We start from the raw sequence: 16,931 nt of genomic DNA on the forward strand, positions 1-16,931 counted from the left end.
CGATTATTAATAGAGTTTACTTTTGAGGGGAAATTGTTTTGCACTTGTTGTTGGTAATTGTGGATTTATGGGGATTTTTGGCAATTGTGTTGTACTAGTTGTACACGGAGTATCAATTTAGGGGGAGGTTATTTTTTTCGAGTTTAACTGAATCTCGTTTATATTTGTTTATTTATGCTAATGAGTTGGATTGGAACTAGTTTTAAACTGTGTTTTGTATATTAGTGTTCATAAACAAACACGTTTATTTTCGTATATTAGTGTTAAACAACTGAATTATTTATGTTCATAAACAAACACGTTTATTTTCTTTGTTCATTAAAGATATTATTGGTACAATTTAGTTTTTTTTTTTTTGAAAGAAATATTGATAGAATATGCAAAGGAAAATGTTAATGTAACCGTTAGCATTATATATAAGGAGCTAAAAATGGAAGGAAAAAAATGAAAATACAACTTAATTACACTGATTTGCAGTGATTTTGTTATGCATTTCTAAATTAATGCCAAATTAAGGGTCTGTTCTCTTACGTTGAAATTCAGTTCAGTTCAGTTCAGTTCAGTTCAGCTGAGTTCAGTTCAGTTCAGTTCAATTCAGTTCAGCTCAATTCAGTTCAGTTCAGCTCAGCTCCTAATTTCCTTCTCTTATAAAATATTCATTTCAGTTCAGTTCAGTTCAGCTGAGTTCAGTTCAGTTCAGTTCAGCTGAGTTCAGTCAATGAGAACAGGCCCTAAAAAAGATCTTAAATGTTTATTCATAACCCTAAGGACTAAATATCGCATTATCTTTCCTTTTGGCATTAATTTAAGATTTAATAGTGCATTATAAAATCACGTGTAAGTCAGTGTATTTTATATTTTTATGTTATATTTTAATTTTTTTCCCATTTTTTAGCTCTTATATGTAGCCCTAAGAGGTATGTATAAAATTTTCCTTCAATTATTTCATAAAGTTGGATATTTGCACATTATATGTATTTTAAATGGCTTTACAATATTCATGGTATGTTGGTTTCTAAATAATCTATCTTATTTTGTTTTATTTTCGAAGGTTTAAAAAAGTTCAGATAACATAGTCAACTTTAATTTAATAAAAATAAATTCAGTACAATACAAATTTTAATAAGATAATAAGTTGAATCATACATAACCTTAGAAAGTTAGAATAGCTTCACATAAACTTAGATTTGAATTACTTGTGCTCAAAAACCCACGAAATTACAAGGTTCCAAGGATAAGATACTTTGCATTATGTAACTGAGTTTATAGCATGCCTAAAACAAATCATTGACTTGTCATTATACCATATGTTCTTTAAAACTCAATTTTTGTTTTTTATATTTTTGATTAACCTATGCGCCAAATACAGATTTAAAACCCTCTTGATTAGCTTTCCTCAAATAATTAAGTTGAAATTTGGGCATCTATACACTTCCTACAATATATTACATGATCCATTGAAATTACTACATAAAGGATGTTTAAGAGTTCACTACTCATCTATGACTTTAAAGAGAAGCAATTTCACCATCTAATTGCCGTCTTTCAATCTTTCTCTATGCGCTTTAGGTTAACCTTGGAAGAAGCCTTTCATGAAAGGAAATTTTATAGAAAAATGGTAAAGCTATGAAAATTTAAAGCCTATATATGAGCACGCTAGTAACTAAATCAATACTGTATCCGTTTCATATTATTTGCAATGATTAGACATTATTTTTTTCTCTCTACTTTATGTCATATCGTTGCAAATAAAATGAAACGGAGGTAGTAATTGAGTTAGACTTGAAAGAAGTTTTAGTTTGAGCTCTGTTGAAAGTTTGGGCAAAACACAACTCAGTTTGTTTATACCATTACTTGTAATTTCAATAACCTAGCTTGCAATTATGTACATGTCCATATATTTGACTTCTAAGTTTAGTTAGAAACAAATTACAAATAACATCCTAACTTAAACCTATAGATTATTTTCATTGATGAAGATAACGGATTTATCATAAAATTTTATTACAGATTCAGATTAGAACTAAAAAATGAATAATAATTGCACAAGTTGTATCAAAATTTTCAATCATAATATATTTACATATGTGCGCATGAAATATATTCAAACAGTTACTCCACTAATTAGATGACCACTTTACTTGCTGCACTAGAATGCTAACTAGTCCATAATATGTTAATGTTAAAAGAACTATATTGATCATTGGGTAATATATTAAGTTTCAGTTAGTTTAGTCAAGTTAAGTCATACTATGATACTACTCCCTTCATCCCAATTTTTTTTTTTATCCATTAAAGCTCTATTTTCTTACACTAAGGGTCTGTTCTCTTCAGATTATTTTCACTTTAATTCAGTCTGATTCTTAATTTCCTTCTCTCATAAATATTCAGTTCAGTTCACTTTAGTTCGGTTCAGCTCCAATAAATTCAGTTATGTTCAGTTCAATTCAGCTTAGTTCAGTCAATCAGAACAGGCCCTAAATAGAGCTAAAAATCATTATTTTTTTTGTAACCATTAAACATTTATAAATAAATTGAACTAAAACTGAATTGGATCATGAAATACTCGTAATTCTTAGTCCTTTTACCCTAGTGAGTAAGGAGAGGAATTTGCAATTTAAGTTTGACACAATTTATACTCCGTTATATCAATTTAGCTTAATCAAATACAAAATTGCCATTTTTTTTTAAAAAAAAGAAAAATTGGCATTTTTGATAAAAATAAGAAGTACGAGTAGTTGTTAAAAAATCAATAGAATTCTTTTCTCAAAAAAAAAAAAAAAAAAAAAAAAAAGAAGAATCGGACGAATGGTTGCCCCCCCCACCCCCCCAGTGATTTATCTAAAATTGGGTTAGAGGTTGGGGTTCCAAACTCCAAAGGGATGAAACGCAAAACGTTGTAGAGAATGATGGGAACATTACGGATTTCAGTGAGGCACGCATCACAACTACTCTAGCTCTAATTTGAAGACGTTTTTCAATTACGAGTATTTTATCCAACTAATTGCTCAGTACACGGCTAATGATGATTATAAACTTGTAATAACGGTGAAATAAAAAAAATGGGAGGTCCCAAAAGGTGAAAAATGACTAATGTTAGACCCTAATCTTAACTCTCTAATTATCACTATGCTCAATGTTCTTTCCATTGGAAATTAGTTGTCAATCTATCTCAACCTTTAATAATTTAGGACACGACACAATTTTACAAGACTCACTACAAATCACAATAACTGATTATTTCCACATTATTATGAATTTTATCTAGTACAGTTGCAAACCATCGGTAATTAAGGAAAGGTGTCAATTTTATATAGTAGACATGATTACTAATTCCAGAAGGAGAGCATATATATTCCGGATGTAGATCCAAAATATAGGTAAAGCCACAATAAAACTGATAAAGAAGTTACATTACTTTTATAACAGCATCAGCAACCTAACAACACAGTCTATTTACAAGAAAATAACTTGTACACAAAAAGTTCCACAACAAAGCATCAAAATGGAATAGAGGTGCCTATGGACCAGAACCGAAAAGGAAATATACCTACTCATTAATACGAAAAAGAAAAGGATAAATAGACACCCCACAGATGGAGCTCTATGAACCTTGTACAAGGAACAATTAGATCCTATACACCCAGAAAATACAGAGAGAAGACATCAGAAACATCGACGGTAAAAAAGAACTTATATTACTGTAAGAATGAAAAGTAATGGAGGCTAGAAAAAATAAGAATTTCACAGAAAAAATTGCTTCTGACATAACTTTGGAGTTTCCCTCTTTGTTGCCGATCCAAGTAGCCATCTTTTCTAAGAAAGGAATCCCCTCTCAGGCTTTTTAACGCCATTGCAAAGTAACTATCACTTTTTAGAATCTTTGTCACGTTCATCTTCCTGTATAAGAGTTGCATCATTATAGAACAGTCATAAACACAGTTTCTGAGCCTATTGTGGATAAGCTAATCAGTTCTGTAATGATCGAATAACAGGAAAAAAGGGAATCTATATTTGGCAACCATAAAATGTCAATAACCAGGGTTTTCCCAATATTGATGTAACTAACATAGGTGGATAACAAGCATGTTCATCAGCCAATATACTGCATTTGTGCACCAAATTTTTTACTCTTAGAAGTTTAGTGACACTTTATATTTCAAACTGTCAAACTCAAAATTTATACTAATGTTCAGAAAAAATTATAAAATCAATATATTTACAATTTAACATGACATGGAGTAATATAAAAGTTATGAAGGATAAAAAGTATATGTACTTACTGAACTGTCACCAATCTTGTCAAAGTCATCATCAAAGCCATCATCATCTCCAACATCTGTTAATCATATTTACAAAAAAATGAAAGATTCAGACCATATTTCGAACACAAATTATGATAGGATGGGACATTAGGAGGAATTAAATCCCCATATTTTGGCAGCAAATGAAATCCTTTAGCAAGTTATTTGAAGGCCACATGGCCATAGGCTCAATAAATTTCATAAAAGGTGAAAGCAATAAATGAACATGCATAAAAACAATGTCATAAACCCTGCAAAAGACATTTGAATTCTGCACACTATGATCACTTCTTAACAAGAGGACGAATCAATGGAAGCCCAAGCTACTTCCAAGGGGATTCACCTTAAAAATAAATTCAAATTTCTACAAGGTACAATTCTCCTTATTATTGATACTTTGACATAGAGAAAATAACTGGTTCTGTCTAGGTTTCACTAAATGACAACCAATGCGACACATAAGTTTGCCACAAAAAGAAAGCGCTCATACTATCGAAGCCTAATTATGATACAGTAAAAGAAAATAAAGCAATGCACCAGTACAATATTTGCATGTCAAGACAACCATGTACTAAATGTCTAGATCCAAAAAGTCACAAACATTTGATAGATATCAAGACTCCAAGACTTAAAAATGGAATGATGTAGTTAGCATTACTAAATTCTAAACAAAACCATTTTCAATTTATTTTTATTTCGGCTTGTGTGTATGTGTTGGGCAGAGGGGATGCAAAGCTGTTCGTTCGGAATTCTTATTTTGGTTAAAGGGATAATACTATTGGTTTGGTTATCAGATGTCCTAATATTTTAATGAACCTACTTTCTAGCATGCTGTTCAGCATTTCCCATGTTATGTTTTATGAGCACAACGATGATTATTTCATATAGTCACTGAAGCTTCCCTCTGATTCTCTCCAAAGAACATAACCTTTAAACATTTGGATTCAGTATCCCTCTCTATCTCTCCTCTGCTTTTTCCTCTTTTTCCTGTTCTTCACCAATTTCAAAAATTTTTCTTCCTTCTTTCTCTAATATCTCACCACCCTTTTTCAGTCTACCACCCTATCTTTGTTCCAATACTATGTAAATTGCTAGCAACAACTAAAAGCCTACAAGTAAAAATTTTCAGATGTATCTTTGACAAGAGGAACAAATATCAGAAACTATTTTCACAAACCATGGTAGATGTTACTGAAGCATCTTATTTTCTTTTCTTTTCTTTTTTTTTTTTTTTTTTGGGAAATAATGATGAGCCAGGCAAACACAAGTTCTCTACGCCTCTACAAATGGACATTAGCAGCTATAATAAGATATTTGACTAAGGACATATGTACAACATAACTATATCTTAAGAAGTTCTTGATCATCCTCAAGTTACTGGAGCTTGTATCTTATAAACACATTAAAGAAATGATATTTCAGTAACTAGGCAGAATAGACTATCTTGTCCCTTCCTAGTTCCTAGAATAAATTAGGAAGTTAGTACATCTGCAGATTTGTCCTCCTATTTGTCAACTCTTTTGTCAATACAATATGTCTGTAGGCTTGTCTTATCTCACCTCACCTATCTCAGAATAATTTAGTTGCAGGTTTCTTAACCAGCACAATACATGCATGCAATAGATGCAAGCAGCAGACTAATAAAGAAGTATTCATATGAAAAAACGTAGTAATGAGATGTGACAGAGGTAATATGTTTTTCCAAATTATCAAAACAGAGCTAATATGCAAGAGTACCTGCTCCATCATCGCTATCTCCAAGGTCTCCCAGAAGAAAGACATCTAAATCTTGCTCTGCCGATGACGTTGATGTCTTGAGTGGCCGCGTGGGTTCTGCTCCATCTGTTTTAGACTCAGCAACACTTGCAACAATTTCCTTTTCTTTCTCTGCTTCAGCTTTCTCTTGTTCTGCAGCTTTTAATTTTACCTCCTCGTCATATCTTTTCTCATACCTGATTATAGCAAAACATAGATTGGGACTGCTGGGTTAGAAGAGGCAACTAAAAACATTGAAACCAGAAAATGATGCTAAATATCGTATAGCAATCCTATAAGAACATTTCAAGCTAAATAGGGAGCACGCATACATTTTACTGATTTTAGTGTCAATTTGAAGCCAAAGACTATATATATCAAGCATTTTCATCATGTGTAATTAGCGCTTCTAATGCTCACATTTTACCATCTATATTAAGCACAGTAATAGAGGGTAGCAATAAATCAGTGCAAGGAAACTGTACTCCATATGAGAAACAAATCGAGGCTATGAATGCCTCCACATCTCTACTTGGAGCCTCATAAGAGCAGTGCCATAGAATGCTATGAATCCATATTGGGGGGGGGGGGGGGGGAAGATTAGGAGTATCAAGATAAATAAAGGGTAAATATCCTGTAGGAGAAGTCACTTAGTTAGTACTGGGAATGCTCTAAAAATAGAGCTAATTAGATAGAGGAATCCCGTTGAACATTGTGATGATTGATTAGATTTTAGCTTTGGGAGAGTGCCATTCCTATCGATTCATAGCATTCTATGGCACTGCTTGGACTACCAATCCTTGTCAATTCTTGTTGCATGCATTTATTCTCAAGCATCAATGGGTACACCAATGAGTTTCCTCTTCACTGGCCATCATCTCACTAGGTTCAGCATGGCTTAAGGCTTAACAAATGAAAAACCCTAAGTTCTCTTCAATGTGCAAATTGTTTCCTGGCATTTCAGACCAAGGGAAACAGTAACAGGATTTATCAAGTTTATGGGTGACACTCCCTTGGACCCTTGGTTTCTTCATTACTTGTCAAAAAAAATTGATTTTTTTCAAGAGATCCTGACACATCTAACACCATTTCAGCAAAAGACCACCTCAAAGTAACTAAAAATGACAAACAATGAGTCTCCTTGTTACATAAGTTAGCCTCAACTCTATCATACATATCACAAAGTTTGAATGACAAGGTCTCACACTAACACTAACTTAGTGTGATGCAGCCGGACATTGAGAAAGCATACCGACAGTCACACCCCAGATTTTTCCACGCATATAAGAATCATCCAAGAGTTAAGAATTTATGCAACAATGCTATACTTATAAACAGGTACAATCATACAACAGGCAACAGAGAAATGCAGGGTATTTCTATAATATAACTACACTCTTCTTTAAATATACGTTTGGAATTATACACTATTCTCAAACACACTCCTTTGATCATCATTTGTGACCTATATGTTAAAAAATATATAATATGGGATTTTGTTAGATTTTTATTTGTCAAAATATACCCTTTTTTATAATTTTTACAACAAAATTAACGAAATCAATGCGCTCTGAGATGTGTATTATCAAGCGTATACTCCCAACGCTGCAATTAAAAAGACGAAAGAAGTATATTTATAATTTTATAAAAAAAATTACTCACGGAGATATATGGCTGTTGACAAGCATGAAATAGATTCTCCAGAATTTCCTCTCTTTCATGACACGGGGGCAAAGCTCATACCGTAGCTTTGAGATTTCCTGTCAGAAAAGGTTATAATCAGTGATGATAAAGGACGCATACCACATATTTAATGCAGGCAATACCAAAAAATGAAAAAGTGATGATTTGAGAAATATAGTGTCAAACAATGCGTTTGAATGTTACTCCAAATTGACTAAGGAAGCAAGATGGAGAATGATGGAGATGGAAGCTGCCAAAACTCTTAGAATCTCACTCCATTCACCAAGAAAGAGATTTAGAGATATCTAATTTTGTCTTTTTTCCCATTTTATTTTCCCTTCGATTGTCAATCACACATCAAGTGGAGCACAAAAGATAGAAGTCAATCAGCCATAAAGCTATTTGATACAGAATCAAACATCACATATCAAGACAAAAAAGAAATAAAACCTTTACTGTCGACAGCATAAGAGTGGCATGTTTAGCCTGCCACTCTGTAAGATCCTGCCGCACATTTGAGACTGTTGGAACATCAGACACTGGAGCATCATCTGGCAAAAAGGCAATATGTTATATTAGCACATACCCAAACATAGAGGGCTTTATCAATAAGACAATTCAAGATGTAGTATATCAACTGCTTTCTCATTCTAAGCAAACTATTAGCTTTCTCCTCAATTGCTTGCCTCTCGGAGAAAGGACCAATTTGGGTGTGTGATAAGTTAGTCACAAGTGACATGGGAAAAATAAATTTCCACTAAAATGGAACCAAACAGAGCTTACTGAGTTACTAGTACTACAGAGACCAGAAGCAACTGCAACATTTAGCATTGAGCTCGAAGATGCATTAAAGAATGCAAGAGACACTCTAAAAGAGCACTAAACATCAATGTCAAAGCAATAGGCTGAAAACACAGAAGTTCCCTAACCAAATAGCCAAATACACATACAGAGATCTATTACATTATACTCCCTCAGTGGTTCAATCCCACACAAAGTTTGGTATTGCTATCGTGTGACATCCCTTCTACTAATCCTTTTTGCCCAACCCATCACAGTGACCCTTCATTTATTTCATCAGCAGTCAGGTTTACATACAATCTCAGCCTTTCCCAGCCTATATATTAACTTTTAAATCCGCATAACCAGATTCGTCCTTCTGCTCTTCCACCAGCACCATCCAACTCTAGCTCTAAAATACACAGTAGACAGTACACTCTTGAGATCCAGCTTTTTCCTAAATCTTTAACGGGCTCCCCCATGATTTTATAGTTTTATCCATTCTGGGGAGACATGTCCACATGCCCACTGATGCAGCATATCATAGTATCATACAAATGTAGCTCTTAAGTTACTCCCTCTTGGACTCCTTCCTAACACAAGAAGACAGCAACAACATACTTTGTATAATCTATTCTCACTTAGAAAAACATCACCACTACAGTCTTTAGGTTTTTACAATTTCTTATAAAAACCAATCCTATTTTAATCCAACCAAATAACCGCTAAATTTGTAAATGAAGCTTTAATGGCCGTATTTATGGTAATAAGTAAAAAACCATTCAAATTTTGATGATTGGTTAGTTGAAACTGATAATAATGTCCTTACTTAAACAATCTTTCTTGTCACATGATTTCCAGAGAATCATATCCTGGAAAGCAAACAGTAGTTTTTCAATAAATCTCACTTAATAATGAGGCTACCCCAAAGCACTACGGTGAATTTGTACAACCTCGGCATTATAAGCATACAAAATATACAAATTGCTATTCTTATAATTCTAAGGTTAGTCTCTTAAGTCGCGCAATCAAGAGGCAATTGCATAGGGTGGTCGAACAAATCACCAAATCAAGTCTTCCTTGAATCACGCAATTCCCCATGTCCCCCAATACCAATTTACATCAGAAAAACTCAAGCTTCAAACTCACATAGAATACACCATTAGATTACATCACCAACTACACCAAAACTCCACACTATACTAAATCCAGCACTAAACCAACATATTCAGCAAAAAATGTACCCAACACATTAGCACATGATGTGATTTTGTGAATGAGGCTATAATGACAGTCATATGGTTAGAGATAATGAACAACCAAATTTTGATGAATGGGAAAATGAAGTTCGTACTAAAAAACTTCCTCGACATGTGAATTACAGAGAAATCTTATCCTCAAAAACAAACAACAGTTTTTTAAAGAACCTCACTTGATAACGAGACTACCTCAGTGCACTATGGTTAATAATTTAATATACAAACTCTACATCATCATCTTCGATTCAATATACTAATGATACACATCGCTATTCTTCAGATTGTATAGCTATTTTACTTAGGCTAAAGTTTCACAACCCTATATTAAAAATGACAAAAGCGTAAGGTAAACAATGAAGAAAATCCATTAAACCCCCCCTCTCCCCCCCCCCCCCCCCCCCTTCTCTTTGCTCACTCCAAATTCAAAATGTATTTAATAGGAATGGCAGGAAAAATGCACCCATGCTTAGATACATCACCACCAATGTATTGTGTGAGAATCACATAATCTCCTTTCTTCCTTTAAAATCTATCCATCATGTAAATACACTCTTCACTGCTTTGTATTCCATGTTTCATTATGTTCTTCCCTTCCCCTCTTCTCCATTCCAAAAAGAACAACTACACCAAAACCCCCCACATTGTACTAAGTCCAGCACCTAACCGGCATATTCAGCAAAAAATGTACCATTAACACATTAGTATACAGATAAATAAGCCTTGAGATTCATGCATGAACAATCATTACAGAACCCTTTTCTCTCACTCCATTCCCTATAATTCCACTTTTATCATAACATTTTCCTTCCCTAACAAGAAAAGAGCATAAGTATAGCAAAAGAAAGTTCCAAATCAACCTTCCAAAAGTTACATCAAAACCTTCAAAAATCACCAACCAATTCAAGATCCAAAACAAACCCATTTCACACAAATCCAAGAAAAACAAAACCCACATTCCAAAAGATCCAAAAACACAAAAACCCCATCAAAAAAAAAAAAAAAAAAGCAAAAAATTCATACCAGCAAGTGGGAAATCCTGGAAAGTATTGAGAGTAATCTCCTTAACAAATTCCCTCAATTCATCGGTAATCCCAAACTTCTGAAGCTCTTCAGGCGAAACCTCCTTGGTCTGGGACGAATCAGAAGGCAGATTAGAAGGGTCGAGAAGAGAGAGAGACTTGATCTGATCAGCGCGTTTGAGGGCTTCAGCCTTGATATGATTCGATGCTTCAGCAGCCAACTCTTTAGAGCGTTTAGCGGTTTCAGAGACAATGTCGGCGATCCGAGAGGTGCCACCAATGGTGGAAGTGAGTTCTTGAGATCGTTTAGCAGCTTCAATGGTTAGTTCTTGGGATCGTTTAGCTGCTTCTTCTGCGAAACTCCTTGCTTTGTTCCAGAAATCCATTGTTGGTGGGGTGCAATGTGGGTTGAAGCGAGTGTGAGATGATATGAAAATTCTGGGAATTTTGAGGTTGGATTTTGTAGGAGGAATTGGGTTGAAGGAAAGAAGGGAAGACTGGATTGATTGGGATTGACCGTTTCAGAACCTGGGTCATGTATGACACTCTTAACCCGTGGCGTGGGCGTGGGAGCGGAAGGGAATGAGATTAAAGTATTAGACCATACGGAGTATTATAGTATTATACGTATTACAGTAGATCCGATTTCATATCTAAAGTACGAGTAACCCGAATTTTTTATTCTCGCAAATCAAACTTGATTGAACATCAATCTAAACAACTTAATCGTCTCACCTAGAGGTATTAAGAGCTTGTTATATACACCTAGGTGGCCGGGTGTACCGTATATCCATAAGTATTTGCTTTCATTTTAATGATTGTTTTTTACGGAGTATTTAATTATCAAATGAAAAGCAAACACTAACCTTGGGTTAGTTGGGTGAATATAACAAATTCTAAGAGGGTCAAAACTTTGCATGAACACAATAACTTAGTATAGCTCAAGTTTGAAATAGACCTGATCTGATCTTAAAAAAAAAAAAAAAAAAAAAAAAAAAAAAAAAAAAAACTCGAGTCAACTCACATGAACACACTAATTTGATATTGATAGATAATAGATTAATATTATCTTGTTAATATTCAATGAAGATATATTTTGTGTAATTTAAGACTCTCATAATTAGGTTTGTAATATATTGAATGAATGAGAAATCTCCCATCAATGAGAATTACACTATTCTATATGATATCAAATTCCAATTAGGGTTTTCTTCTCTTTCTCTTTTCTCACAAACCCTAGTCAATCCTAAGCCTAGCCATGACCACCAGTGCCGCACATCACCAACAACTTCTGGCCACTCCTTCTTCACTACTTTCCCATGGCAGGCGACGACACTCCTCCTTCCCCCCCCCCCCCTCCAACTCCTCCCTCCAACACCTTCCACCGAGCTTTGCCCACTATTCTACATATATGACTTAAGTTTGAAATTATAGACCTGGCCTAACCCGATATCATCAAACCCGATCCGAATATCCGAATCGTAGTAGCCCCACCTGACATCAATCCAAACGATTTAATAGCCACACGCCCTCTACATACAACTACTTGTGGTTAATACGAAAAATTAAATTATATCAAGCTCCGCCAAGAAAGTTACTCCTTGCGGGAAAGAGTTAGCAAACAGTTGCTCAACCCCATTTGAAGGGATAAATTCTACAATGTCATTCTTCAAAAAAAGACACCACAATATAATGACGTGGCAAAATCTAATTGGCCATATTTTGTAATTTGATTTTAATTTTGAATTATTTTTAGTATCCAAAATGAATTAAAATTGTATTTATATTACGTATTCTTTTTAATACATATAAATACTTAGGCCCTTTTTGGTTAAAGGAATTTGGCAGGAAAAGAAAAGAAAGAAAAAGGTTTTAATATGTTCCCTTGTTTGGTTTAATGAATGACATGAAAATTTAAAGATAAAGAAGGGAAGTGAAATAAAATCCTCTTTACAAATTTTCAGTTTTCCTTTCCTTCCAAATTTGGAGGACATATTTCCTTTCTCTTCCGTTCATTACATTTCATTTACCAAACATTGGAGATAAAAATCTCCTTCTTTTCCCTTCCCTTCCTTTCTTTTCCTCTCCTTTCCTTTCTCTTCTTTTCCTTTACTAACAATGAATAAACTATGAAAAACCCTTTATGCCCATGCCTTTTCACCGCACCAAGCTACCAGCATCAACTCCCAAACCAGACTACAAGCCAACCACAACAGCACAACCGATCCAGCAACTCACCGCTGCACCACCTACCAGCAGAACAACCACCTCCAACCGTCGAAAATCACATCAGCCACCAGTTGTCCTCTCATTGCTCCAACCACCGCAATCAATCACCACACCCATAGCAGCAGAATTTTTCGTCACCAGCCCGCAACCACCTCTACCTGTCCACCTTCAGCCTCCCACTATCAATTACATCAATTGAGTACCCATTTGAAGGAGGTAATCTAGCAACAAAGTGGGCTATTAAATTACCATTACTTTTAACATGGTGACAAGAGAAGAATTCAAAATCATCTCCAATGCTACAAATGTCTTCCACCAGTAAGTCAAAAACAGACATGCCAAAGCATTTGCTGTTAATAGCCTTAGTGAGATTATATTGGCTGCAACCTAACACACTCCATTTTCAACATGATAAAAACCAAGCCTATGATTGAGCAGTTCGTAAGCCAAGCCTAGCAGCAAGAGCATCCCCTATAGCAACCGAACAACTGACCCCCTCACGCCGCACCACCACATTTCCTGATTTAACAGTTTAAAACATTCAAAGCTTCTCGTTCTTATGATGTCCATTGTCCAATAAAGCCCATGTTATATGATGTTGGTGAGTTTTCATGAGGTAACCTAAATGCATTTAGCATAGCTTCAATGCAATGGGTTGGCTTCTTAAAAGAACACTTTGCCTTTTTAAATATTGAATCAATCACCTACTAAGTTTTTCTATCAGATGCTTTTGAAAGTTTTGTAAAATTTGATATTGCTTTTACTTTAAATTCATGCTTAATTAGTGATGAAAATGCTAACGCATGTATATTTAAACTATCCAAAGTGTTTCTTAACTGCATGATGTGCGTTCCAAACAAGTTCACTTTAGTTAGAAAACATAGAGTGTTATTGACAAAACAATCATTCAAATATTATTCAATGGTATATAAGCGAAGACTACACATAGTACTCTATCAAAAACAAATAAAAATAAAGAAAAGATATGGTATTATGATGAATTGATATTAATCGATTTTGTTTAACCTACTCAAAAACCTGCCGACTATGAGCCTCCCCTAACCGTATAACCGACCAAGAACGTACTATAGATATTAGTACGATGCGTTTCAATTATTTTGCATCTCGTACACATCGTTTAGAGACATATGAGTGAACTTGTCAAAATTAGTTGGTATAGTGGGCCCCGATATGAGCTAATTGGGCCAGCAGTTGTCGCATATGGACTTTCACAGCCCAAACAATCCGTACAATTTATACCACACTTTGCTCCTCACATGATTCAATCCTTCTCAATCTCAACTTCTCATTATTCTATCCACTTCAAAGTGCCAAACAAGATTGTTTATTCTTTCTTATTTACACTCAAAACTTAACATGAAAATCGTATTTACTAAGTACTCCAGTATTAATTTTTGCTAAAAAAAAAAAATAACTCTCTTCGTCATTAAATAATTGTCACATTGAAATTTCCACAAATTTTGTGGAAGCTAATTTGGCAATTTGATTTGTTAAAGTTTTTTATGCTAATGTTAATAGCAAACTTTCTTTTGGGATGATAAGTTATTCTAGCTCTTTTATAATTATTCTCTAAGATTTCTAATTAACTAGGTTAGGTCCCGTGTCATGCACGGTAATTTTAATTATTATTTTTAAATTAACAATGAATTTTTTCTAAAATATTATATGGTGTAATGAATTTATTATAAAATACCCTATAATTAAAAAAGCCTATTTTCCCGGTTATTATTTTTAAAACGCATTTGACAATCTATAAATATAACTAAAGTAGCAACCGCTGACATCATATTGTCCACATGGCAGCTTTATAAGAAAAATTTTCCCGCCTAAATAAAATATGATGTCATTATATAAATTTCTTTCATTTCAAATTTCAAATTTAATTTCACCTCCTCTCAATTTATCTATACTCTTTAATTTATTTAATTTTCTTTTTCACCAATTATTTGTATCCAATGCATACTCTATATTTCTTATATGTGGTAATTAAGCAATATGAATACATACAATATATACTCTATGTTTCAAAGAAATTTCTAATATCGTGCATCGTACGAGACTAATCTAGTATGTATATTATATTTCATAAAAAAATTGGTACAATTTTTTTGTCGTTAACCAAATGGGTTTCTTAAAACGTTGCACATTACACTTCTATAGTCACTTAGGGATGTCAATGGGGCGAGGCGGGGCGGATTTTGGCTTTTCAATCCCATCCCTGCCTAATATTCTTATCCCCATCCTCATCCCCGCCCTGCCAAGTCCAATGCTAAAACCATCCCCACCCCCCCCCCCCACTTGGATATCCACTCCCACCTATCCCCGCCTCCCAAATACAACAACACTACATAATTTAAATTACAACAAAAAAAAAATTCATTGTTTATATTATACTTTTTAAATTTATTTATATATATATATATATATTATAATTTATTACATTTATTCTTTATTTTACGTTATTATTAATTATTTTTATGAAATAGCATAAAAAGTATATAATTATCTTTAAGAAAATATATAGATAGGTATGGGATGGGGTGGGGATGGGGCGGGTATGAAGCGGGGATGGGGCGGGTACAACCTATTTTCCCGGTTATTATTTTTAAAACGTATTTGACAATATGTATATTATATTTCATAAAAAAAATTGGTACAATTTTCTTGTCGTTAACCAAATGGGTTTCTTAAAACGTTGCACATTACACTTCTATAGTCACTTAGGGATGTCAATGGGGCGAGGCGAGGCGGATTTTGGCTTTTCAATCCCATCCCTGCCTAATATTCTTATCCCCATCCTCATCCCCGCCCCGCCAAGTCCAATGCTAAAACCATCCCCCCCCCCCCCCCACTTGGATATCCACTCCCACCTATCCCCGCCTCCCAAATACAACAACACTACATAATTTAAATTACAACAAAAAAAAATTCATTGTTTATATTATACTTTTTAAATTTATATATATATATATATATATATATATATATATATATATATATATATATATATATATATATATATATATATATATTATAATGTATTACATTTATTCTTTATTTTACATTATTATTAATTATTTTTATGAAATAGCATAAAAGTATATAATTATCTTTAAAAAAATATATAGATAGGTATGGGGTGGGGATGGGGCAGGTATGAAGCGGGGCGGGTGGGTGGAGCGGGGATGGGGCGGGTACAACCTAAAACACCCCTGCCCCATCACCCATGGCGGGTATGGTTTTTATCCCCATCCCTGCCCCGCCACCCGCCAAACCGGGATCCATCCCTAGTCACTATATATATATTACAAATTATGTTATGAACCTAATTTTTTTCTCTTTCATTGATTTTTAGTTGTTAATATTTATTTGTAGAAGGATACATCAAATTTTTAAGTTAATCTATTTTTTAATATTTGAAATTCAAATTACTTTCTTGGATATTTTTAACACATAACTAAATATAAATAAATAAAATTATTGTTGTAATAAGTAGTACATAATATTATGGCACAATTATATTAAAAACCTGATTTACTATATTTTTTGTACTTTAGTTTCTATATTTGCCAATGTACTCCGTTTATGTTATGGAAAGACATATCAAATCTCTTATATATGTATTATTTTGCTATCTTTTTATTTATGTATAAGATTTGTCAAATCTTTTATTTATGTATTTTTTTGCTATTTTCTATTTATGTATAAGATTTGTTTGCTAAAGATTTTTTTTTTTTTTAAAAAAAAAAAAATTAAAGGACACACCAGAAAATGACACGTGTCATTGCTGGTGTGTCTTTTAGTATATAGTTATTGATTTTGTTAGCATGATTCAAATAGAGACTTTTTTTTGTACAATTGTTAAATTGATTATATTGGCA

The 16,931-nt window shown here is 33.7% G+C and overlaps 1 protein-coding gene across 1 annotated transcript; it reads right to left on the reverse strand.

The window, feature by feature from the left end:
- Window positions 1-3,398: 3,398 nt before the first annotated feature.
- Window positions 3,399-11,353, reverse strand: LOC145598089 (uncharacterized). The gene is made up of 6 exons (XM_081654389.1): window positions 10,802-11,353; window positions 8,193-8,293; window positions 7,722-7,819; window positions 6,042-6,256; window positions 4,284-4,339; window positions 3,399-3,900 (listed from the first exon to the last, which is right to left on the reverse strand). The coding sequence occupies exons 1-6, from the start codon at window positions 11,184-11,186 to the stop codon at window positions 3,868-3,870; spliced, it is 888 nt and encodes a 295-aa protein (XP_081510515.1). The 5' UTR covers window positions 11,187-11,353; the 3' UTR covers window positions 3,399-3,867.
- Between the last annotated feature and the right edge of the window lie 5,578 nt (window positions 11,354-16,931).

This window comes from Chenopodium album, chromosome 20 (genome assembly GCF_948465745.1).
Source record: "Chenopodium album chromosome 20, dcCheAlbu1.1, whole genome shotgun sequence".
NCBI lineage: Eukaryota > Viridiplantae > Streptophyta > Magnoliopsida > Caryophyllales > Amaranthaceae > Chenopodium > Chenopodium album.